This window comes from Chenopodium quinoa, unplaced genomic scaffold, assembly GCF_001683475.1.
Source record: "Chenopodium quinoa cultivar QQ74 unplaced genomic scaffold, ASM168347v1, whole genome shotgun sequence".
In the NCBI taxonomy this organism is placed as follows: domain Eukaryota; kingdom Viridiplantae; phylum Streptophyta; class Magnoliopsida; order Caryophyllales; family Amaranthaceae; genus Chenopodium; species Chenopodium quinoa.
In genome coordinates this window covers 2,358,623-2,384,881 of record NW_018743032.1, presented here as the reverse complement: position 1 = coordinate 2,384,881, position 26,259 = coordinate 2,358,623, and the positions used below count along the sequence as shown (strand labels likewise).

General features: G+C 39.7%; 1 protein-coding gene across 1 annotated transcript; it reads right to left on the bottom strand.

Annotated features, from left to right (window-relative positions):
* Positions 1-1,148: 1,148 nt before the first annotated feature.
* LOC110730390 (amino acid transporter AVT1I-like) lies at positions 1,149-26,069 on the bottom strand. The gene is made up of 3 exons (XM_021910180.1): positions 25,867-26,069; positions 2,901-3,508; positions 1,149-2,678 (listed from the first exon to the last, which is right to left on the bottom strand). Exons 1-3 carry the CDS (start codon positions 26,003-26,005, stop codon positions 2,157-2,159), a joined length of 1,269 nt encoding a protein of 422 aa, XP_021765872.1. The 5' UTR covers positions 26,006-26,069; the 3' UTR covers positions 1,149-2,156.
* Between the last annotated feature and the right edge of the window lie 190 nt (positions 26,070-26,259).

Genomic DNA, 26,259 nt, shown 5'->3' with positions numbered 1-26,259 from the left:
ATGATGTATATTATTTCTCAATAAAACTATACAATCTAGTGACTATGTGACTAAGACTTATTTATGAATGCTTTTAATAAACATGAAAATATTAATCAAACAATAGAATAAAATCTACAGCAAAACTATTAGCACAACATACATGTAAGTATATAAATTACAAATAATATATCACCTTTATATCCAATAAAATAATATCAGTGGAAATAAATACTACTTGGATTATTAAAGGCAATTATAATCCACAATTAGGCAGCACTAACCTACATTATTAATAGTACATTTTCATTTTATGAATTGATGCTCTACATGATATTGTCGCTCTTTGTTATTATATAAAAATGTGTTTGGTATCCAATAATTCTAGTTTGATCATTATTTGTTTATTAGCTTAAAATTTTATTTGTAGATGATAACTATTTATCGAAAAAAAAAGGATACGTGTCTATAATTTAGCAAACGATAATAATTTTTTTGTATTTACTAAGATATTAATGTAACAAAAAAATTTGATTGATATTTCACATTTTCCTAGATATAGACCTATGATATAGTTGTTGAACACAACATTTATTTTATAGTCATATCTAATACTCCATTAGTCTAAGAAACAACATATTAGAGGTATTTGAAAAAAAAAATTAAAGTGATGTTTTAAAGTATTTTCTTTAATATCAATTATATAAATCAATTTTATTATTACTTTTTGAGAAAAATTCAATAATACTCCGTCTAAACGGTGTCTAGGCGGTAATGATAGTATCTTATACCTAAACCAGTGGCTTACTTTTTCTAAAATTAAAAGAAAAAAGTTCGAATAATATAGTTTTGGTAAATGTGTATGGAAAAATTAAGAACACAAAATAAAAAGAAATAAATTTTATGTAAGGATAATATATAAGATTTGGATAATTTTTATTATAGTTGTATTATAAAAATATTCCAAAAATAAAAGTTTTTTATTATGTAAAAAATAAAAAAAATAAAAAAAAAAGTTGCTAAAAGGGAAGGGAAGTTTTGGAGCCAGGAAGTGACACGTGTCATTCCTGGTGTCTATTTTAGTATTATGTTATTGATTACTCAATAAAAATTGTAAGAATTTGATATTTGCAAAGTATCAATCAAGATGAATGAGACAAGACATTTTGTTCACAATATCATATTGACCATGCATTAAAAGCAGCAAAAGCTAGGAGTGAAAGTTCAGTGTTTGGTTTGGATTATGGCCCAAACCAAAACCAAACCAAAATAATTCGGTTTCAAAATTTTCAATTCGAATCCAAACCGAAATAGAATTCGGTCCAAACCAAACCGAACCCAATTTCTGATAAGCAAACCGAAACTGATTCATAACCCGAATTTTTCACCTCATAAGCAAACTAAATAATTAAAAGAGAAAATAACACAAATTAAATTGACAAATAACTTTAAAACTATATTATATTATTTATCAACTATTACTGTATTACAAGGCTTAAATTTGCCCACTAATATTAACATTAAAAGACATACAAATTTATAAAAAAAAAAAAAAAAAAAAAAAAACAGATGTTATGCTCATCAACAACTTCAGATTCATCATCAACATTACCTAAAAACGAGTGGTGAGAGATGAGTTGTGTGGTAAGGCCAAAGAAACAAGCGGTGAGAGCGGTGGTGATTGCCTAACTGGTGAGGCCGTGGGGGAGGATCGGTGGTAAGGTCGTGAGGGAGGATCGATGGCTGCGTGAGAATTCTGAGAAAGGGGGAAAACCTAAGAAACTAAGGGAAAGAATGGGGAAGGCTGAAAGGGAAAAGAGGGTAAAGAAATTAGGGTTTTCATTTATATATGAAGGGAAATATGGGTTGGGATATTGGGCTTTATATAAATTCGGTTTGGAAATTCGGTTTTCAGTTTTTGGAAGCCCAAAACCAAAACCAAAACCAAAACCAATCTGCAATTCATATTTTTTTAAAATCCCAAACCGATCCAAACCAAATTCCCAGAAAAACCGAACAGGATTGTTAATTCAGCTTGGATCGATTCGTTTTTCGGTTTTAATCCATATCACTTTCACCCCTAGCAAAAGCTAAAACAAATTAACTAGTTGAACATATTGCACATTTACACAAACAAATCTTTCATAAAAATGTGTAGCATCTAACAATAAATTAAATTATAAATTAAAAACAGTTCCCTGTATGATTTGTACTAAAGAAGTATAAGTACCATATATTGCGATCAATACACTCAATACAACAGTAGCTACCACTAATAACCCCTCACCTCTCATGTAATTGCCTGAAATTTTTATATAGCACAAGCATGGAAGTGTGATTGATGCAGTAATGCTAAGAAATGCTCCTACAAGAGACATGAGATACCCGAAAAACGGAACAACCAATGCTACAATGACTTGAGTAGCAACCAAACTTGTTCTTAACACAAGTTTGAAATGCTTTTTCTTGTGATGATTTGGGAACCAGCTCTCAGTAGAATTCACAACAGGTTCTAACATCAGCGCGTACTTGGATAGAGGATTAACCAAAGTCGTATAGATTGCAATTTTAGAGAACATTTTATCTGTTGGGAGGTTCAGAGTTATTTGTGATTCAACTTCCGAACCATACATCAGGTATCCAATGATTGCCATTGATGCATAACCAATAGTCGAACAGAGAAAACAGAGAAGTAGTACCTGCCATAAGAAAACACAAACTTAAGAATTCAGAGATTTGCACATTCTTATGTAGCATTACTTGCTTGTATATGATTATTGCTAAATTTCAATCAAGTAGGCCTAATTAAGAATTTTCTTTTTAACTATATAGAAATAATCGACGACTACCAGCTCTAACAACAATCCTAACGATGTAAATAATAATAGACAATAGATAAAGTGTTAACTAAAAAAGTTTACCTTAGAAAACTGATGTTTTTGCTGCATTGAGTTGTACAAGGTAGGAAAAACAGGATGCGCGCAATAGCAGAAGCCATACAAGCTAACTGATGTAGGAATTCCTGACCAGTTTAGTAGATCACCCTTGCTTTGAAATCCAATCTCATCAAACGTTCCAACACATAAAATCGACACAATAATCACAACAGAAGCGAGGACACCAGTAGCAGAGATGTACGAAAGAATACTAAGATTATCCAACCAAACCGAGGGAAGAATGATAAGGGCAATAAGCAGCACAAAACTCTCTCTTCCTCCAAGTTGCAGCCAAGAAGTTTCTAATTTCAGACCAGGAAAAAGGTTATGTAGATTGTCGCCTTCTAAGATTAGGAAACCTGTAACGACTAAGTATAACTCTGTGCACATAAATACTGATGTTATTGTTCTTCCGATCTTCCCAAATGCACGCTCCCCTATATCAGGGTATGTTCTTATGCTTGAATCAGCTTCCATGCATCGCTTTATAAGCAAACCCGTGTAGAATGCTGCTGTCGCGACAATGAAGATCAATATCAGACTTAACCAACCACCTGATGCTAGGGCATATGGTACTGATAGAATTCCAACCCCTGATACATTCATATAATAAGATGAAAAAAAAGTTAAAAATGTTTTTCCCCTAGCCTTCCACTTCATCTATTGATCTATTTCTCTGAATTCTCCTCTAACTTCCATAGAAATGAAGTGGACAATTTGCTTTTTGTAATTTATGTCCTATTTTAAGCAAAACATCTATGGAGGGAAGATTTTCAACATAATAAGGACAATTAATGACGAGACATTTCCAAATTCTTTTTGTTTTGTAATGGTGAAAAAAAAAAATCATGCAATTCATTAGTTAGTGGAATTGTTGATTGGGTTTTTTTCCTTAATTATTTGGGAGGGAAACGTACGTGTCACACTGATCAATTACTCAATGTGTAATGGGTATCTATTGATTCATAGAATCACAGCAAATAGTTGATAATTTATCCTTCATCCTGTGTTTATTGAGTATGAATAATGACTGTCAATTTTGTTCTATAGTACTGTATATGAAAGTGATGATTATTGTTTCAATTTTCTTCGAGTATTTATTTTTATTTCTTTTGGTCAAATAAATAAACAGTTGAGATTACTTATATAAAATTTAAGGGTTTAGATTTAAAACAGTTGTAATGGCTACAAATATAGTGTAACCATTGAATAGTTTATACTGTATTTTTTTATTGTAAATAAATAAAAATAAATAAATTAATTAATTAAGGAAAAAAAAAAAGACAAAAAAAACCATCCTAGGAGTATCGGAGGAGAGGGTTTATTTTTTGGGAAACCCCTCCTAAAATTAAGATCTTAGCCAACTAGGTGCTAATGGTCCTTGCATGTCCGGGCAGGAGGCTTTCGTTGCTTTGTGAAACCAGCCTCACACGGTCCCCTCCGCTTTAGCTCCCATGAAGATCGGGGCCTTCGCCCAACCCACGATGGTCCAACTCCTAACTTAGTGTTTAATTATAGTATCATACTAGGTTAGGCCCGTGCATCGCACGGTTTTTACAAAAATTCTGCTCATCTATTTGCAATGTACTTGTAAATGATTTTAAACTTATTTTAAATCAATTTTTTTTATATATAATGTATAGATAGTAGCATTTGCAACAAGTACTTGTGGTGCCATAGGAGAAGTCGTGAAAATAGAAGGGGAATAGGCCTTTAGGATTAAGGAATCTAATACCATGCATATAGAGAATGGAGAGAATATATTGAGGGAAGTTACGAGTATTTATAGTGATTACAAGCAGCATATTTATAGTGATTACAAAAGTATATGATATTAGCAACTATAATAATTCTAGGAGGAAGTTACGAGAGAATATATACAAAGCTATAGCTAGGAGCTTATGGAATAGTAATAAAACAGTTAATTGTTATAAATAAGGATTGACTAGGAATCAGTCAATCGTTATCAAGTGGTTGTGATTATGGACTTGCATAAAATAAAAAATAAAGAATAAAAAAAAAACAAAAAACTACTTAATATACTCAATAAGTGCTCAAAGTAAAATATAATGACATTAAATTTATGTCAGCGGGAAAATTTTTCTTGTAAAGTTGCTACGTGCATAAAATTGACGTCAGCGGTTGCTATTTTAGTGTTATTTACTAGATAATATCCGAGTCATGCTCGGTTTTTAAGGGTAATTGAAATTAAATATAGAAGACTCATGAAAAATGTAATTTGAAAGTCCATCATTAAAATAAATACTCCCTCCGTTTTTTTAAATGAATTATCACTTGGTGATGCACGGAGAATATGTTTTTGTTAAATATAGAAGTATTTGTTCTCTCCATATATTTTAAATATAGAAGTATTTGTTCTATCCATATTTTATATACTTCGTGTGAAAATGTAGGATATGTTTCATTTTAGCGTATATATCATGTTAATGGTATAATAAATTATCAAATTACGTAGCAAAATTTTTACCATTCACTATAAAAAAATTATGTATTGACTTCAAGTATTTTACTTGTTGAATTGATTACCTTAATATTTTGATGATTGACTTACATAAAACAAACTCTGACTAATGATGTTTATGAGTCTTGGTTGAACAGAAAGATTCAGGTACACAAATACATGTTCCGGAGTAGGAACAACAGAGTTTGGAAGACTTGATGATGAATGCAAGCTTTCAAGATGTCCTCACAACTCTATATACTTAGTTACTCAGTGTACGAGCTTAAGAAACAAAAGTGTTGGAAGGAATGGAAGGAATTAAGAAGAAACTCGAAGTTCCTGAAGGAACCTGTAGTTCTCGAAGGAACTTGACGATTGACTCAGAAAGTTTTAAACGAAAGTTTTAAAACAGTTTTCATATCCCTTAATTTAAGGAAGTGATAAAAATCAGTTTTGAAAAAGATTTAAAAAGATTTTATAAATAAATAAATAATTCATTAATTTAAAAAGATAAGTTTTAAATTAATTAATTATTTATCTTTTAATTAATAAATAAATAATTATCTTTTTTATTAAATAATTATCTTTTTGAATAACTGATTTTTTTGACTTGGTAAATACTGGCTCCTAGTATTAAGGAGAACGTTGAACTTGGGAGTCAAGCTAAGGAAATCATGTTCCTAAATTTCCTCTGCCTACATCCCAACTTCTCAGCCAAAGAGAACGTGGGATTAAGGGGGAAGTGGGAATTTGATGGAAGCTTGAATATTCTCTTTATAAAAATAGATCAACGGGCTTTTTGAAAGTGTGGAAAAACAATCTTAAGTATTCTGAGCATAGAGTTTCAAAGTGTTTAAAAGAGAAGTTCCTTCCATCCTTAGTCTCTTAAGTTCTTTAGGAAATACTTGTAATCATTGTGTAATTGGGTTTGGGTTGTGAGAGTTGTAAAGTGTGAGACTTGAGAGAGTTGTTTACACTGTACAAGTGATTCGGAGTAGAATCACAAAGTGTGAGAAACTGTGATTGAGGGATCACAGTTGGGTAACTTGAGTTCCTCACGGAACTTGAGTCTAGGCAACGTATTAGTGATTGTAAATCATTTTTACATAGTGAATTTATTCATTGCCTATCTCAGTGTCTATTCTCTTAGTAGTAGATTTAATTCCGCAAAATTTACCATAGTCTACATACACTACAATTCACCCCCCCCCCCTCTTGTAGTATACATTGTTCTATCAATTTGTATCAGAGCAAGGAACTCGGAAAAGCAGGAAGCCCTGTCGAGTCAAGTTCCTGGAGGAACAATGTCGAAGGACGAGAGACCAGCTGAAGGTTATTCTACACAAAGACCTCCACTCTTCAATGGGAAGTACTACGCCTATTGGAAGACGAGGATGGAGATGTTCATACAGTCCGAGAATTATCAAGTCTGGCGAGCTATCGAGGTAGGAGATTACGAGGTAACAAAGACCAATGCAGAAAACGAGGTAATTCCTAAACCTATTTCTGAATACGATAGAAGCGACTTTGAGAAGAAAGAGATTAATGCTACTGCTAAAAAACTCCTAGTTTGGGGTTTAGGGCCAGATGAACACACTCGTGTTATGGGATGTAAAACAGCAAAAGAAATATGGGATTTACTAGAAATAACCCACGAAGGAACTCATGAAGTTAAACGTTCTAAAATGGTATACTGCTTTCTAAATATGAACGTTTTGAAATGAGTTCAAAAGAAACTATTTAAGAAATGTTTACTCGTTTTAAAAATATTACTAATGAATTAGTTTCTCTTGGTAGAGTTATTCCTATGGATGAACAGGTACGCAAAATTCTAAGGAGTCTTCCTGAAGATGAACGGTGGAGATCCAAAGTGGCAGCTTTGCAGGAATCAAAGGACTTTACAACTTTCAACCTTGAACAACTTGCAGGTTCCTTAATAACTCATGAGCTTCACCAATCAAACAAAAGCCAAGAAAGTTCAAAGAGCCGAGGAATTGCTCTAAAGGTTGTCCAACCAAGTGAAGAGGATTCCGAATCTGGAGAGGAAGAAGCTGCCATGCTAGTCAGGAAGCTAAAAAAGCTGTACCGCAACAAAAGGTTTGGTGACCAAAAGAAAAGGAACTTCAAGAAAAACCAATATTCCAAGGAAACTGGAGGATGCCACAAATGTGGGAACACAAATCACTTCATCAAGGAATGCCCTCTCTGGGAATCAGAAAAAGGAAAAGGCAAAATGAAGGAACACGGAAAATCTAATACTCTAAACTTTTCAAAATCTGATTACAGGAAAGCCATGATAGCTGCGTGGGGAGACACAAGTTCCGAGGATGAAGAAGAATCCACGGAAGAAGAGACAGCAAACCTGTGTTTGATGGCTAAACACAGTGAGTCTGCTAAAAAGTCAGAGGAGGTAAATCTCAAACCTAAATTTCTGAAATCCCTGTCAAAAGACAAATTAATTTCTTTGCTCATAGAAACGTTGGATGAATATAAAGAAATATGTCTTAAACTTGGACAAAATGAAAAAGCTCTAGAAATCTATAAGGATCATATGAAATATTTGAATAGTTCAAAAACAAATGTTCAGGGAAGATTCTTTGATTTGTTAGATAGAAACTCTATGCTAAAGGAAACATTGGAAAGAGTCAAAAATGAAAATATCATGTTAAATGTTGAATTGACTCAGTATAAATTGTTATGCACTAACATTGATTCTAATAATGCTCTTCAATTGCCTTTAGTGACCTTTAATGATGATCTTGAAAATTTGAAAAAAGAATTGCAGGTTACTAAAGACAAAAATGAATCCTTTGAAAAGGATTTAAAAAGAGATAGAAACAACAAAAGTGCAATCCACATGGGAGTTCCAAAGTGGATATCTGAAGCTCAAACCAGAAGGACAGAGGGTTTGGGTTTCAACCACAAAAAGAAGAACAGTGGTAAAAAGAAAAAGTACATGGAACTCCCTAGTGAGACTGTGTGTTCCTTCTGTGGCAAGTCAGTACACAAAGATACTGATTGCAAAAGAAAGGAACTTAAGTCCACTAAAAATATAGCTTATGTATGGCAAAAGAAAAATGAGTTTGCTGTATCAACAAAGGAACCCATGAAAGATGGGGTTCCTGAATCTAACCCTTAGTTTCTTTTGCAGGTCGAAGTGAGGGGGAACAACCAATGGTACCTCGATAGTGGTTGTTCCAAGCACATGACAGGAGATAAATCAAGATTTCTCTCACTGACGGCCTATACAGGAGGAACAGTGACCTTTGGTGATAACAAGAAAGGCAGCATTGTTGCCGTAGGAAAAGTTAGAAGGTCAAGTACCCAAGCTATTGATAATGTTTTTTTAGTCGAGGGCCTCAAACACAGCTTATTAAGCATATCACAATTTTGTGATAAAGGAAACTCTGTAAGTTTTGATTCTGAAAAATGTAGCACCATTCAGAATGACATTGGGAAAGTTTTGCTAGAAGGAACTCGGAGAGGAAACACTTATATAGTGGATCTCAATACAGTTCCGAGGAACAACTTAACTTGCCTCAGTGTCATTGAGGATGATCCTTTACTGTGGCATAAACGTTTTGGTCATGCAAGTTTCTCTTTGATTGATAAGTTAAGAACAAGGAACTTGGTAGAGGAACTTCTTTCAATCAAGTTCCTATGTGACAAAATTTGTGACGCTTGTGTGAAAGGAAAGCAGGTCAGGACATCCTTTAAATCCAAGAACATGGTGAGTTCTGATTAGGGGATTTTTATCCACCAATCACCGTCTGACAAGTGGACCAACCAGGTTCCGCCACGTGTCCTTCACGAAGGCCAACAGGAGCCTGCCACGTGTCGATCACAGATACGTCCTCCACGGACCACTTAAGACACGCCACGTGTCCACCCATGCCAAATGGGACAACCGGCCATCAAGGCCCAATTCAGTCTAGAGGCCCGATCAGCCCTAGGTTTACCTTAAACCTAGAGAGTTGCACGCTTCCCAAGGCTATAAATACTCGATTAATCCTCATTAATCACACAACGGAAAACAACCGAATAATTAAGAGATCAAGCAGAGAAGAACAGACTTATTAGCAACCGGCTAATCTCGCTAACAACGCAGATTACCAACACTAAGCACTCTCACCTAGAGAGATCTGATTACTTTAATTTCTGTATTGATTACTCCTTAATCAGGTACTAACTTGATCGTTGGAGGCGGAGCTCTCAGGAGTCTCCGTTATTTTGCAGGTACAGGCGTCCGGTTCCAGTCTCGGAATTGTAACTCTCCCGCAGGACATCAGAAAACCCCGAAACATTTGGCGCCGTCTGTGGGGAGAGTACTTCAGAGATGGCATCCAAGTCTGTACCGACTCCAGAAGAGAGGCGTCCCCTAGACGACCCTCAAGTTCAGTCGGACCATGATACCGAAAGTGAATTTGAAGTTGAAACTCATACAGCTCCAGACGGGACCCTAAGGGCCCGCCGTACCCGTCATACTGAAATAAGGGAACGGGAGTATCTTCAAACAGGAAGCGAGCCAGCAGGCGCACCGCTTGCTCGGCAACAGCCGACTGATGGGTCTGCTCCCATCACAAGGAACGAACTCATGACCTTCATGAGGGACTTCAAGGGAGAGATCCAAGAGTTGATCAACAAAAAACCGCCTGCTTCAGTCAAAGAGCAGTCGGCCAAGAAACCTTCCACTTCACTGAGGAGGAAGCCAGTTCAAGGGCGAGAGGCGACTCCCCATCCTAAATCCAAGAAGCGGGAACCGTCTGCTCTTGATTTCACAAAATTCCGTTACCCTACGGGAAATAGGAAACCGGTTCGTCATATTCAGGCGGACGGGTCAAAGCAAACGTTCACAGATGCTCGGCACCTGCTAGAGCAGAAGAAGAGTGACCGATTATCAGAGTCGGCTTCTACTTCAAATTTTCAGGACAGTTTGCGAAACGCCTCGATGAGGCCAACTCAGTCGTACCATGAGAGTCAGTCAGGCGGCACCTCCCGTCAGTCCGACTTTCATAGTGCCCAGGCGGTACCAAACTTACCATTTGTGCCGCAACAACAGTATTTTATGCAGCCACCTCCATTTGGTGGACCTGCAGCAAAAAACGTCCAACCTATGGACTGGCAGCTACGGCTGCTTAGACTTGGTGAACAGCCGTCGGCCTTCTCCAAGGAAATTACTGAAGCCGCTCAGCCGGCCAAAGTAAAAAATGTTTTAGTAGGCGCCTATGATGGCACTACTAACCCGGAAGACCATCTGATGGCATTCACCAACCTGATGTACCTTCAAGGGTTGGATGATTCCACTTGGTGCAAGTGTTTCCCAGCGACTCTCAAGGGAATTGCACAGCAATGGTTCGGCAACCTGCCGACTGGTTGTGTAAACAGCTTCAGGACGCTTGCTTACTTATTTGCCTCCAACTTCGCAATGAACATCCCTGCGAAGAAAACGACCCTTGATTTGGGAACAATTCAGCAGGGTGAAAAGGAGGGGCTTCGTTCCTACATCAGGCGGTTCAACCTGATTAGAATACAGATTCAAGGGTTACCGGATGAGGTAGCTTATACTGACTTTTTTAGAGGTCTCAAAGACGGGTCTACCTTCAAATTTGATTTAGTTCGAAAAAGGGTGGCGACTCTTCAAGAGGCCTTGATTGAAGCAGAAGCCTATATACAGGCGACTGATCTGTGTACGATGAAACAGTCGGACGGGAAGAGGTTCGACAATAGAGAGGGACGACAGAAACAGTCGTCCAACAAGGATGAAAAAAGAAAAGGGGTCTGGGCGGCTGATTCCTCTAAACAGCCGGCCCAGAAAAAGAAAAAAGAATTCAAACCATACTCCCCAAAATATGTGTTTAACAAGAATAACCAGTTTATCCTAAAAGAAATAAAGGGACGGCTCTCAATTGAGAAGCCGCTCCCCATGAAGGGTTCTGCGAGCAACCGGAACCAAGACAAAATCTGTGCTTATCATGATGACATTGGTCATCACACCAATGACTGCATCAGTCTCATGCGGTACCTAGACCGATTGGCTGATCAAGGTGATCTTGACACTTATGTCAAGAAATCTGCGGGAAACACTTCCTCAAAAAAGCAGTCGGCCAAAAAGAATCAGCAGGCCGACAGTTCTGATACAGATGATGCAGTCGTCTACACCATTGCAGGCGGCTTCTCAGGAGGCGGCCCCACTATTAGGGGCAACAAAGATAATATAAGGCGGTTAGATGTAAATTCCGTTCACCAAGAACGACCGTCCAAATATACATTTCCTGAGATTGTCATCACTGAAGAGGATCTAGGAGGAATAAGGGGGCCGCATGACGACCCTCTCGTTATTGAATGTAAAGTGGCCAACCAGAGAGTTGGTCGAATCCTCATAGATACCGGGAGCTCTTCAGATCTCATCAGCAGCAAATGTCTATCAAAACTGAAATATCAGACGGACTGCATACATCCGGCCTCCCACCCTTTAATAGGGTTTGGGGGAGGAGTCGTCCACCCACTGGGACGAGTAGACCTACCCATCCGCCTGGGCGAAAAAGGGGAAGGACGACACATGGTAGTCCGGTTCCTAGTGGTAGAGGAACTCTCTGCCTACAACATGATTCTGGGTCGACCAACCCTGAATAATTCCAAGGCTGTTATAATCCCGTCACTTATGCTGCTTAAGTTTGAAAGGGACAATGGAACAGTCGGCTCCCTTAGGGGAGATCAGAGGATGGCCCGAGAGTGCTATCTCTCGGATGTCAAGCCCACTGTTATGGCCACTGGGTCAAGTGGAGAAAAAACAGACCTTGACAATGTCAAGGAAAGTGCGCCTGTTCAAGAAACAGGCGACAAAAAGAGAAAGGCACTCCAGACTGAGTCCGCAAGAAAAGCAAGAAAATAGCAATCATTGGCAGAGGACCGGCCGGATGAGTTCCGCCCTCAGCCGGCTGGTGAACATGCGGACCTGATATTAGACGACTCCCATCCTGACCGAACAGTCAAGGTAGGGACGACTGCTCTGAGAAACCTTGGTGACGACTTTCACAACCTGTTGAAAGAATACAAGGACATCTTTGCATTTGAAGTCCATGAAATGCCAGGCATTAGTCCTGATCTGGCAGTACACAAACTCGCTGTGGATCCGAAAAAGAAGCCGGTACGACAAAAGAAACGGAACCATGGTGAAGAAAGAGGTCAGGCGGCAGCCGCCGAAGTCAAAAAATTACTTGATGCAGGGTTCATTCGGCAATGTTACTTCCCAGATTGGGTTGCAAATGTGGTACTTGTTAAAAAGCCGAATGGCACCTGGCGAATGTGTGTAGACTACACAGACTTGAACAAGGCGTGCCCCAAAGACAGTTACCCTCTGCCTAAAATTGATAACCTGGTCGACTCAACAGCCGGCCATGCCTTGATGAGTTTTATGGACGCCTATTCTGGTTTTCATCAAATTCCTTTGTGGAAGAAAGATCAGGAGAAGACGGCCTTCGTCACTGATCAGGGATTATACTGTTACACGGTCATGCCGTTTGGTCTTAAGAATGCTCCGGCTACCTTCCAGCGAATGATAAACACAGTGTTCTTTGATCAGATTGGGAGAAACGTCGAGGCATACATTGATGATATGATTGTCAAGACTAAACTTCAGAAAGATCATCTGACGGACCTCCGAGAAACTTTCGCCACACTCAGGCGGCACCATGTCATGCTCAATCCCAAGAAATGTGTATTTGGAGTTGAGTCTGGGAAATTTCTCGGATTCCTTATCAACCAGAGAGGAATAGAGGCGAACCCTGAGAAGGTACAGGCGGTCATGGACATGCAGTCGCCTCGTACCGTTCGAGAGGTTCAGAAGTTAACAGGTTGTCTGGCGGCCTTGGGAAGATTTCTAAGCCGATCAGGCGACAAATGCCTATACTTTTTCCAGGCAATTAAGAAAAAGGCAAGGTTTGAATGGGGGCCGGATGCTGAGGCCGCCTTCCAGAAATTAAAGGTTCATTTGCATTCCTTGCCAAGGCTGGTCAGCCCTTTGCCCAAAGAAAATCTCTACATGTACCTGGCCGTCTCTGATCATGCGTTAAGCGCGGTGCTCCTTGCTGAAAGGAACGGCTGTCAACTTCCGGTCTACTTTGTCAGTCACGTACTGAAAAATGCTGAGTTGAGGTATCCCCTAGTGGAGAAATTTGGTCTTGCACTCTTCATGGCTGTTAAAAAATTGAAGCCCTACTTTCTGGCACATGCAGTCGTCGTGTATACCGACCAACCGATCAAGCGGCCCCTTACCACCATGGAGTCCTCCGGACGAATGATCAAATGGGCCATAGAAATGCAGAGTCTCGAAGTTACTTTCGAGCCTAGAAAAGCAGTGAAGGGGCAAGCCTTTGCTGACTTTATTGTAGAGATGACTCGTCCTCCAGACTCTCAAGTTCCAGACCAAGTCTGGAAGGTATATGTGGACGGAAGCTCTACTTCAAACGGTTGTGGAGCAGGCGTCGTATGTCAATCTCCAGAGGGCGACAGGTTCGAGTATGCTCTACGCTTCAGTTTCCAGGCTTCAAACAATGAGGCGGAATATGAAGCTTTACTAGCCGGGATCCGCATGTGTAAGGCGGCCGGAGCAAGGAAAATAGACGCCTGTTCTGATTCACAACTGATAGTGAGTCAGTACAATGGCGACTACGAAGCAACACATCCGGCCATGATCAAGTATTTACAGGCGGTCCGACAAGCAGTCGGCTCCCTTGAGGATTTCCATCTTATCCAAGTGCCGAGATCCGAAAACAACCAGGCAGATGCACTTTCGAAATTAGCATCGTCCGCCTCCTCCGATACTCCTCGAACTGTGTTTTGGGAAGTAATGGAGAAGAGAAGCATCGAGGAAAATCCTATTGGAATTCTAGACAGAAGCTCAACCTGGATGGATTCAATCAGGGCATATCTAACAAACGGTACACTGCCGGATGATCCTCAACAGGCGGCAGCATTGAAAAAACGAGCCTCCTGTTTTGAAATGATACAAGGAGAACTTCACAAGAGGGGGCACCTTCAACCTTTCTTAAAGTGTGTTACTCCTGAAAAGGGACGAGAGATACTAGATGATCTTCACTCTGGTTTCTGTGCTTCCCATATAGGTGGTAGGATGCTTGCTCAAAGGGCAAGGCGGCAGGGCTACTTTTGGCCTACTTTGGAAGCAGATGCAATGGAGATGGTGAAAAAATGTGACAAGTGCCAAAGGTTTGGCAAATTAATTCACCGTCCGGCTACTGACCTCACTACCATTCACAGCCCCCTACCGTTTGCTAAGTGGGGCATGGACATTCTGGGTCCATATACGCCTGCTACAGGCGGCAGAAGGTATATACTTGTTGCCGTTGACTACTTCACTAAATGGGTAGAGGCGGAGGCTGTAAAGGGAATCAAGACGAAAGATGTAATTTCATTCATTTGGAAAAACGTCATCACTCGGTTCGGGGTTCCCATGTCTATGGTTTTTGATAATGGTCCCCAATTTGAGACGCCTGTTCTCAAAAGCTGGTTGGGAGACCAAGGAATTGCACATTACTTTGCATCTGTCGGCCGTCCACAAGCAAACGGCCAGGTAGAAGCCTTTAATAAAATCATCTCAGACGGTCTCAAGAAAAAAATTTTACGAGCAGGCGGCCTATGGGCAGATGAACTACCACATGTTCTTTGGGCCATTAGGACGACTGAAAAAGGGGCGACTGGAGAAACTCCATTCCTCCTAACTTATGGTGCAGAAGCTGTTCTTCCAATAGAACACTACGAGCCGACTCTTCGAGTAATGCTATATGACGAAGAGGCAAACTGGGAAGCTATGCGCCTGGCATTAGACTCACTTCCTGAAAAGAGGGGCAATGCTGTTTTGCGCCATGAGATCTACCGCCTGAGAATGACTAGATCATACAACAAAAAAGTACACAGGCGTCCACTCAAAGTAGGGGACTTTGTACTTAGAAAAATGGAAGCAGTTGGTAGGGCTAATGAGTCTGGCAAACTAACTCCCAACTGGGAAGGACCCTACCGAATCTATGCGGAAGTCAGGGACGGTACCTACCGTCTGGAAACACCAGACGGCCAACCGTTGCCTCGAACTTGGAATGTAGATAACCTTAAAAAATATTTTTTCTGAATGATGTAAAGTAAAGAGCTACTTAATAAAGTTTGCACTTACTATTCAATTTTGTATTACGAGGGGCATGCCATCTGTACCTTTACAGTTGGCTACTCTCCATTGAGTTTTCACTCTATCTTTAGAGGGGCATGCCGTCTGTTCCTTTACAGTCGGCTACTCTCCATCGAGTATTTTACTCACCATACTTAGCTAAAAAGATTAGGGCCTGATCGATCCTGTACCTAACAGGCGGCTACCCTTCTTTTACTTAGCACCTACGTTCACCAAGAACTTACCAAGGCCACTGGCCGAATGATCAGACCAGGCGCCTAGTCAACTGATCCAAACTTTTAAAAACTAATCCGACCTGTCCCAACATTATAGCAGGCGTCCGGCGGCATCCATTAGGATGAAATTCGTCGCAGAGAGCAGCTCCCTTTTGGGTGGAACATTGTTCTATAAACTAATTACACGGCACCTATACGACTGTCCCAAAGGGCAACCACGTAGCCGTTTTTGAGACAAGGATAACTCTATCACTAACCAAACCAGTGGTAGCAGTTGACATCTGAGTCAGATGACCGCCTGTATTACTTGGGATAAATGCAGGGGGTACCTATTGAGTTAATAGCCAACAAACATTGGCGAATCAAGGGGTCTAGCCGGCCTACGCCGCCTGGTACCTCTACTTCTCAAACAAAAGTGACGGCGACTGAGTAACTCCAAAGTTAACTCATAGTCACTCCTTCAAATTTGGTATGGAACCTAAAAGGCTTGAGTCGTCCGCCTGTTTTAAACAAACAAGGGCACTCGAACCCCTATTCCTACTGGATAACCTATTGAGTAAATAGCCAACAAACATTGGTGAATCAAGGGGTCTAGCCGGCCTACGCCGCCTGATACCTTGACTACTCAATCAAGATTGTGACAAAGACTAAGTAACTCCTATCTTAACTTAATAGTCACTCAAACTTAGTATGGAGCCTAAAAGGTATGAGTCGTCCACTTGTTTTTAAACAAAGGCTCTCAACCAATACTCTTGCTAGGTTAACAAATAACAAATTAAAGGCCAACACTGGCAATAAAGGGAAACAACCGGTACCCGCCGCTTGGTTTCCTACTTAAATTCCTTGGCTACTAGGTAATTCAATTTACTTGGTCAAATTGAATAAAGAGTTCGAATATCGATTGATTAAATGGCCGACTGATCATCTATCCTGGAAACAGACAACCAGTCGTCCAGGGGCATAGGCGGCATACTTACTATTTGTACCTGTCTTAACGTTCGGCCATACACAACAGTCGGTCTAGTGAGCAAATTTCAAATACTTAGACAAATTTGAACAAAAACAAAAAATTTGATTAAAATGAGCCGGCCATAAAAGACCAGCAGAATATTCAAAACCCCGGCCCCCTGGCCGGGTAATTACAAAGCAAACGGCACGCAGGCCGTGAAAAGGGAAAAAAAAATAATACTTAAAGCTTAAGAAGGGGGCAGTTCAGTATCAGCAGCAGCCGCCTGGTCAGCACTCTTCTTGCTGGACTCGGCCTTAGCTGCATCATCTTTTGATGCCTTACCCCCAAGTGGCACAAGCGCCACAACCGGCTCTTCCTCCTCCAACGCAACGTCCATCGCCTCTTCTTCAGCAGCCGCCAGGATCTGTTGATTATATATTTCCGAACACTGGCGGTACGTTCTTTCCCATGAGGCAAAGTCGGCACTGGGGAACAGTCGTTCCCAGGTCATGCGTTGGATTTGGGCGGAGTCTTCCACCATCTCCCGGACGAGCTCTTGTTTCTCTTGCTCGGCCTTGTCCGAGAGCTCTTGGGTAAGACTCTTCTCCTGGTTCACCAGGCGTTCTTTTACGTTAGCCAAAGATTTCTCCATGGCTTCGTAAGAGTGCATTTTTTGGCGAAGGGGTTTCAGCTCGGTTTTAAGTTTGGTGACGGTCCCCTCCAGCTCGTCAACCTTCTTTTGGGCCGTCTCTAGCTGAGCCCGAACAGCGGCGGTCGCCTGCGCCTGATAATAAAGAAGATCAAGGGTCAGTACTTCATTTTGGGCAATTTGAAACATTGCCTTATCACAGCTGGAGGCGGCCATAGCCTTTGCGGCCTTTACCTCTTTGTTTTTCCGATCAATCGGCTTGCGAAGGCTGTTGACTCGGAGCAGGGCCTAAGTACAAAGAAAAACAGGCGTCAGTTTCCAATCAAAAGAGTTCACCCTAGTCTCTACTTTGAAAAGTCCTTTGTCTAGGATCTCTTTTTTAGCCTTTGGGGGAACGGGCGGCATGCTGCGACCGCCTGCGAGAAGAGGCGGATCCCTGTTCCACTTGTTAAAACGTTTGTTCAGCTCCGTGTCTGAACTCTCGATAATAAGGAAGGTGTTCCGCCAATCCTTCCATTTGTTTGCCTTACCTCTCGTCATGAGGTAACCCCTATGGCTTGTTAATTGATACCAGCCGGTACCTCCCGACTTAGGGGTCCGGCTGAGATAGTTCATGTGGGCGAAAGCCTCAAAACTTGGCTCCACCCCGTTCAGTTCGCACCCGGCCACATAGCCGAGTACGTTAACCCAAGAGTTGGGGGCTAACTGCCATAACCCCAGATCATACCCATCTAAAATCCGCTGAACAGCCGGATGTAATGGGAAGCGCAGTCCAGCTTTGATGGCCGCCACATAGCAGCCAAAGCAGCCGTCACCATAGCTGGTACCAGCCGGCCAGACGACAGTATCTTCTGGATCCGGCACAAACAGTAAATACTCTGAGCCCATTTTGTGGTTAGCAATAAAGCTCGCCACGTTGTCTCGCATGGTTGCGATCCGGCCCCGGGGCACCCTGCAGTAGTAGGGGGCGTTTTCCTCTCTGTAAGAGGCGGACGGCTCTGCCCAATTATCCCCCTTCTCCACTGCATGGGAACTTCTCGCCTCTTGTAGGCGGCTATGTTTCTCTTCTGAGCCAGAAGAACTATGGTCAGAAGAGCTGGAATCGGACTCGTCCCCTGACGAGTCCGAAGAGGACGACTCCTCCCCTCTCCTAGAGGGGCCCGCCTCCTCTCCCTTAGAAGGAGCAGAAGGAAAATTAGACATGTCCACGGTTAGATGAGAAGGGAACACCTTGGTCCCTCTCTCAGAACTGTCAGCTTGACAGTCGCCTCGTTCTACATCTGGCGCCTGGTCAGATGTTTCGCTAAGGAGCACCCTTTGGGAGGAGCCGTCTGAGTTTGATATCATAGCAGTCTTTTTTGTTCTGGCCATCACGTTCTGCATAGACACAGATTCAGTCGGACTTTGTATAAAGGGCAAAGATGGGTCCAGAAAAGGGCAGGCGGCACTCCTAGTCCTAGATTCAGCCGTCCCCGGTGACCGGCTGATCACTAACTTAGGGCGTGTCGTGTGCTTCCATGGTGCCATTTCGAAAAAGTCCGAAAATGTCAGAGCAAGTTCAGGGGTCCGAATGTTCTCGCAAAAGTTCTCAAATGTGAAAATGACCGAAGTCAGCACTTCCTTTTATAGGCAAAATGAGAAGGCGAAGGGTCGCTTCCAAATTAAAATTTGGGCGGGAAAATCTCTCGGCCGTCTGTAAGGTGACACCTGTACCGGGCCGTCGCCTGTCACCGTGCGACACCTGTCACAGGCGACACGTGACCAGTCGCGTGCCACCTGTGAGGGGCAAATGATTAGGGGATTTTTATCCACCAATCACCGTCTGACAAGTGGACCAACCAGGTTCCGCCACGTGTCCTTCACGAAGGCCAACAGGAGCCTGCCACGTGTCGATCACAGATACGTCCTCCACGGACCACTTAAGACACGCCACGTGTCCACCCATGCCAAATGGGACAACCGGCCATCAAGGCCCAATTCAGTCTAGAGGCCCGATCAGCCCTAGGTTTACCTTAAACCTAGAGAGTTGCACGCTTCCCAAGGCTATAAATACTCGATTAATCCTCATTAATCACACAACGGAAAACAACCGAATAATTAAGAGATCAAGCAGAGAAGAACAGACTTATTAGCAACCGGCTAATCTCGCTAACAACGCAGATTACCAACACTAAGCACTCTCACCTAGAGAGATCTGATTACTTTAATTTCTGTATTGATTACTCCTTAATCAGGTACTAACTTGATCGTTGGAGGCAGAGCTCTCAGGAGTCTCCGTTATTTTGCAGGTACAGGCGTCCGGTTCCAGTCTCGGAATTGTAACTCTCCCGCAGGACATCAGAAAACCCCGAAACAAGTTCCACGAAACCCTTAGAGTTAATTCATATGGATTTATGTGATCCTATGAGAATTCAAAGTAGAAGTGGAAAGAAGTATGTCTTAGTAATTGTTGATGATTATTCTAGATTTACATGGGTTATTTTTATGTCTAGTAAGGATGAGACTTTTGACGAGTTTGTTACATTTTCCAGGAGAATTCAAAAGTCCACAGGTCATCAACTGATACACCTTAGATCCGATCATGGCACTGAATTTGAGAATTTTAAATTTGATGATTTATGCAGGGAACAAGGCTTAAGTCATAATTTCTCAGCTCCAAGAACTCCACAGCAAAATGGAGTTGTGGAAAGGAAGAACAGAACCTTAGAAGACATGGCTCGAACCATGTTAATAGCCAGCGATTTTCCAAGGAACTTCTGGGCAGAAGCCGTGAATACAGCCTGTTATATTATAAATCGTGTCATGCTAAGGCCTATATTAAATAAGACACCCTATGAACTGATGAAAGGCAGAAAACCGAAGATATCTCATCTTAGAGCATTCGGTTGTAAATGTTTTGTGCATAATAATGGTAAAAGAAACATAGGGAAATTTGATGAAAGAAGTGATGAAGCCGTATTTCTTGGATATGCTACAAACAGTAAAGCGTATAGAGTTTACAATAAACGTATTATGTGTGTTGAGGAAAGTGCGCATGTTATATTTGATGAAACTAATCCACTTCCATGTACACAGGAACATGAGGACTATGACTTTGAAATTGGTCTAGTACGTTCTCAAGAACAAGAAGAAGATGCAATAATTCCAAATAAGCAGCCAACTCGAGTAAATGAAAATCATGAAAATCCGGAGAAGGAACTCGACATACTGACTGAAGTTCCTTCGACATAACAGCCTCAGATTGAAGAACCTGCCGAGGAACCAATAACACGAGGAAATCACTGAAGAAGAAGCAACTGGCTCAGAAAATAAGAATAGTCAAGTTACTATCCAAACCTTCCAGCCCAAACCTTGGAAGCACCAAAAGTCACACCCACTGGACAAAATTATTAGTGACTTATGCAAAGGAACTCAGACTAGATCGCAAATGAGGAACTTCTGTGCCTTCAATGCTTTCTATATACTTTGGAACCTCGCAACCATAAAGAAGCCTTAGAAGACCCTGACTGGATTATAGCCATGCAAGAGGAACTTAATGAATTCGAAAGAAATCAGGTATGGCATCTTGAACCTAAGCCACTAGATAAAAAGGTCATAGGTTTAAAATGGGTCTTTCGAAACAAACTTGATGAATATGGTACAATTGTAAGAAATAAGGCTAGGTTGGTTGTAAAGGGATATAACCAACAGGAAGATATTGATTTTGAGGAAACATTTGCTCCTGTTGCTAGACTTGAGGCTATTAGAATTTTAATATCTTTTGCTGCTTTTATGGGTTTTAAACTGTATCAGATGGACGTAAAGTGTGCGTTTTTGAATGGTTTATTAAAATAAATAGTTTACGTCGATCAACCCCCTGGATTTGAGAATCCAAACTTTCCAAACCATGTTTTTAAACTTGATAAGGCTCTCTACGGGCTAAAACAGGCTCCAAGAGCATGGTATGAAAGATTGTCTAAGTTCCTTTTGGAAAATGATTTTAAACGAGGAAAAATTGATAAAACTTTGTTTTCAAAATCTAAAGGAACTAATCTCTTAGTTGTACAGATCTATGTTGATGATATTATATTTGGTGCAACTAACGAATCTTTGTGCAAGTACTTTGCTGACTTGATGTGCAGTGAGTTCCAAATGAGCATGATGGGGGAACTCAATTTCTTTTTAGGAATGCAGATCAAACAAATAGAATCAGGAATATTTATACATCAGCAAAAATATGTCAAGGAACTCCTGAAAAAGTATAACCTTGACAGCGCAAAGACTAACCACACTCCTATGGGAACTAACTCTAGATTAGACGAAGATCCCTCAGGAACTTGTGTGGACCAGACAAAGTACAGAGGTATAATTGGTTCCTTACTATACTTAACTGCAAGTAGACCTGACATTTCTTTTAGTGTTGGTCTGTGTGCTAGGTTCCAATCAAACCCCAAAGAATCGCATCTAACAGCCGTCAAGAGAATACTGAGATATCTCAAAGGAACTGACGACTTGAGTTTATTCTACCCAAGAAGTGACACATATGATCTTACTGGATTTGCCGATGCCGACTATGCTGGGGATTTGGTGAATAGAAAAAGTACATCAGGTATGGTCCAATTCCTAGGATCTTGTTTAGTTTCTTGGAGTTCCAAGAAACAGAATACAGTTGCTTTATCCACAGCAGAAGCAGAATACGTAGCAGCTGCTGCATGTTGCTCACAACTGTTGTGGATAAAACAACAATTACGTGATTTTGGCATAGTTCTTGAATGTGTTCCAATATACTGTGATAATACAAGTGCTATTTGCATATCAAAAGATCCAGTACATCATTCACGTGTAAAGCATATTCATGTTAGGCATCATTTTCTAAAAGACAATGTGGAAAAAGGCTCTATTAAACTAGAATTTGTACAAACTGAATATCAAATTGCTGACATTCTAACAAAGCCTTTGAGTAGAAAAAATTCGAAAAGATGCGATTGGAACTCGGAATGATAAAGCTGAATTGAGCAGTTCTTCTTGGAACCCTAAGGTATGTCTTAGTGAAACGACTTAGCATTGCTATATATAACCTTGGTGTGAAAAACATAATCTCGAATCTTGCAATGAAAGAGTGTGTAATTCTAATGAGTGTGTGATCATGTGATTATGTTGATGAAGAAGACAAATTAAGCCATATTATTTTCCAAGTTCCTTTGTGAAAAGCTCTGTACAGGTCAACCAGTATTTTACTTTGAAGTAACTTACTGGAATTTTTTTTCTTTCGTAATTTTTAATTTTCTTTATCTTTCAATTTTTATCTTTTTATTAATTTTATCTTATAAATTTCAAAACAACAAAAAGATTTTTTTATTTTCTCAATTAGATTTTATCTTATTTTTTATCTTTATCTTTAATTCTTATTTTATCTTAATCATTGTAAGTAAATCACAAAATCCTTTACCTTACCCCACTAAACTCTCAACCATCATTCATCGAGAATTACATTCTCAAGCCTGAACACATCCTTCAAGAAAAATCATTGTTAAAGCTGAATTTAAAAGTGGTGAATGGGAATGTTTTTTTTTGCATCTGATGTGCAAAGTGAGTCTGAGGGGGAACACGGTGAGGGGGAAGGAGAAAAGAAAGAGGAAGATAAGTGAGAAAAAGACAGAAGAAATTGGTGAGAAAGAAACAGAAAAAGATAGTGACAAAGAGGTCGAAGAAGACAAGAGTGATGGGGCAGTAGAAAAGAAGAGTAGCAAAGGAGAGAAAACAGAAGGTGAATCAGAGGAAGCAGGAGAAAAAGAAAAAGAGAAAGATACAATAGAAAAAGAGAGTGAGAGTGATACAATAGAAAAAGAGAATGAGAGTGAGAAAGAGGAAGAGGATGATCAAGAGAAATTAATGAAAGAGTTGCTTCAGGAAATTGGGGGCTCTGTCAAACACACCCCTGTAACAGGAAGAAGAAGGAGAAGTATCAGACTTGCTACATCTAAACCCAGAACCATGCAATCTGAGCTTGTTATTGTTGAGTTGGATGATAATTCAACCAAAGTTTCTGAAGGGTCCCTCCTCATCTGTTCCAGAAGAAACTCCATCACCACCTCCAATTACATCCCCTCCTCACCAAACCACACCTTCTCCACCTGCTTTACAGCCTCGTACTTCTAGTCTCGGCTTCAGTGCTTTTAGCTCTGGTCCAAGTTTCTTGCAAATCCAGGAGGAACTTAAGCTTTTGTCCACTGCACTTACACAGAGTATAACTAACCTTTCTTCTAAAGTGGATAACCTGGCTACTAAAGTTGAGGGGCTGCAAACTCAGATGCTTTCTCTGGAAGATAAAGTAAATGCTCATATGGACTCCTCGGCTCAGAAACTCAAAGCTAAAGTGAAGCAAAGTTGTTACAAGACCATTCTCGATGCGATCAAGGATGTTACCTTACCATGAAGCTACTACCATTTCCTAGCCCTTTGCAAAACAAACCTACCCCACTCTTTCTTGTGATTTATTAAACAGTGATATTGTCCTTCAATTTTATTTTGTTTGGCTTGTTTTGAACACTTTATTTTGTTTTATTTCGGTTTGTATTAAACTGGCTAAGTTTGTCTTTGAATTTGATGTTTTCATTTTGGTTGCATATGAACTGTGTGCGCATGCTTAATCGTTCATGAATTCAGATTTACTACTCCCTCCGTAGTTTAGTACTATATATAGCATGCTCTTTCTATCATTTTGATAATGTCAAAAGGGGGAAGAGAAGAACAAACTCAGAAAGCTGGACTCAAACCGATTCCCTTCAAGTCTTCATCATTTAAGTAAAGGTATAAATTTCACAATTTATTAATTTCATGAATGATGGAGACTTCTTTATCCTTAGTTTATTTTATTGCTTTAAATAATTTAATTGTTTTATTTAAGTATTGGTTACTCTAATTGCTTGGATGTTTGTTTTGTTTAACCGAGTTTGTTTTTGTTTGTCATCATCAAAAAGGGGGAATATTGTTGAATTGACTACCTTAATATTTTGATGATTGACTTACATAAAACAAACTCTGACTAATGATGTTTATGAGTCTTGGTTGAACAGAAAGATTCAGGTACACAAATACATGTTCCGGAGTAGGAACAACAGAGTTTGGAAGACTTGATGATGAATGCAAGCTTTCAAGATGTCCTCACAACTCTATATACTTAGTTACTCAGTGTACGAGCTTAAGAAACAAAAGTGTTGGAAGGAATGGAAGGAATTAAGAAGAAACTCGAAGTTCCTGAAGGAACCTGTAGTTCCCGAAGGAACTTGACGATTGACTCAGAAAGTTTTAAACGAAAGTTTTAAAACAGTTTTCATATCCCTTAATTTAAGGAAGTGATAAAAATCAGTTTTGAAAAAGATTTAAAAAGATTTTATAAATAAATAAATAATTCATTAATTTAAAAAGATAAGTTTTAAATTAATTAATTATTTATCTTTTAATTAATAAATAAATAATTATCTTTTTTATAAATAATTATCTTTTTGAATAACTGATTTTTTTGACTTGGTAAATACTGGCTCCTAGTATTAAGGAGAACGTTGAACTTGGGAGTCAAGCTAAGGAAATCATGTTCCTAAATTTCCTCTGCCTACATCCCAACTTCTCAGCCAAAGAGAACGTGGGATTAAGGGGGAAGTGGGAATTTGATGGAAGCTTGAATATTCTCGTTATAAAAATAGATCAACGTGGCTTTTTGAAAGTGTGGAAAAACAATCTTAAGTATTCTGAGCATAGAGTTTCAAAGTGTTTAAAAGAGAAGTTCCTTCCATCCTTAGTCTCTTAAGTTCTTTAGGAAATACTTGTAATCATTGTGTAATTGGGTTTGGGTTGTGAGAGTTGTAAAGTGTGAGACTTGAGAGAGTTGTTTACACTGTACAAGTGATTCGGAGTAGAATCACAAAGTGTGAGAAACTGTGATTGAGGGATCACAGTTGGGTAACTTGAGTTCCTCATGGAACTTGAGTTTAGGCAACGTATTAGTGATTGTAAATCATTTTTACATAGTGAATTTATTCATTGCTTATCTCAGTGTCTTTTCTCTTAGTAGTAGATTTAATTCCGCAAAATTTACCATAGTCTACATACACTACAATTCACCCCCCCTCTTGTAGTATACATTGTTCTATCATTACTGGACCCGAAAGATTTAGATATTATCGTCCGAAAACTAGCAATTCATAATCAAAACAAAAAACGATTATGCAATGCAGTATGTCTCTTGTACTAGGGTATAATGTGCGTTGAAGAGTACTGTATACAAACTGTTTTAGGAGACAAATTTTCATTTAATTCATTTGAGTATATTTCAAGATTAACTTCTTGTAATTCTACATTTCCAAAGTATCAAACATAGGCATTATGAAATATGAATTCATACTGCATATGTTTATATTCTAACAAGAGGACGTGCTTAAAAAAATAAAAAGTAAATAAAAAAAGTAGTCTGTAAAAACCTAAAAAGAAGTGAAAGTGAAATAACCTGAAAGGGCGTTAAGGCCATTAAAGAAAGCTTTGAAGAAAGAGGAGTCGCCTTCGTTGGTTGAATGCTTGTGGTTTACTTCCCATTCATTCTCATTCTCCAAAAGAGGGTGGCTAAGGCTGACCATAACTCCCTCCATTGCTATATTATTGAACCAATAAAATTACGAGGAGATGGAGAAGAATGACTTCTACAATTTCTGGTATTTGTACTACATAAAATTTATTAAAATTTTAATATTTTTTTAGAATAGTTTATTACAACTTTATATTGGGTGGAATTGAAGTGGAACTTTAACAAACTACCAATAGAAGTACAAGTATAAAAGAAAGAAACTTTAATTATTTGGTAGTGCTTTTGACAAAAGGAAAAATATAGTAGAAATTTATGATA

Bases quoted from the DNA above. Each gene is read 5' to 3' on its own strand.
- LOC110730390 (XM_021910180.1), bottom strand. From the start codon at position 26,005: ATGGAGGGAGTTATGGTCAGCCTTAGCCACCCTCTTTTGGAGAATGAG. The intron at 3,509-25,866 runs GTTATTTCACTT...TGAATGTATCAG, and splicing joins TGGCCTTAACGCCCTTTCAG to GGGTTGGAATTCTATCAGTA. The intron at 2,679-2,900 runs GTAAACTTTTTT...TTCTTATGGCAG, and splicing joins AAAAACATCAGTTTTCTAAG to GTACTACTTCTCTGTTTTCT.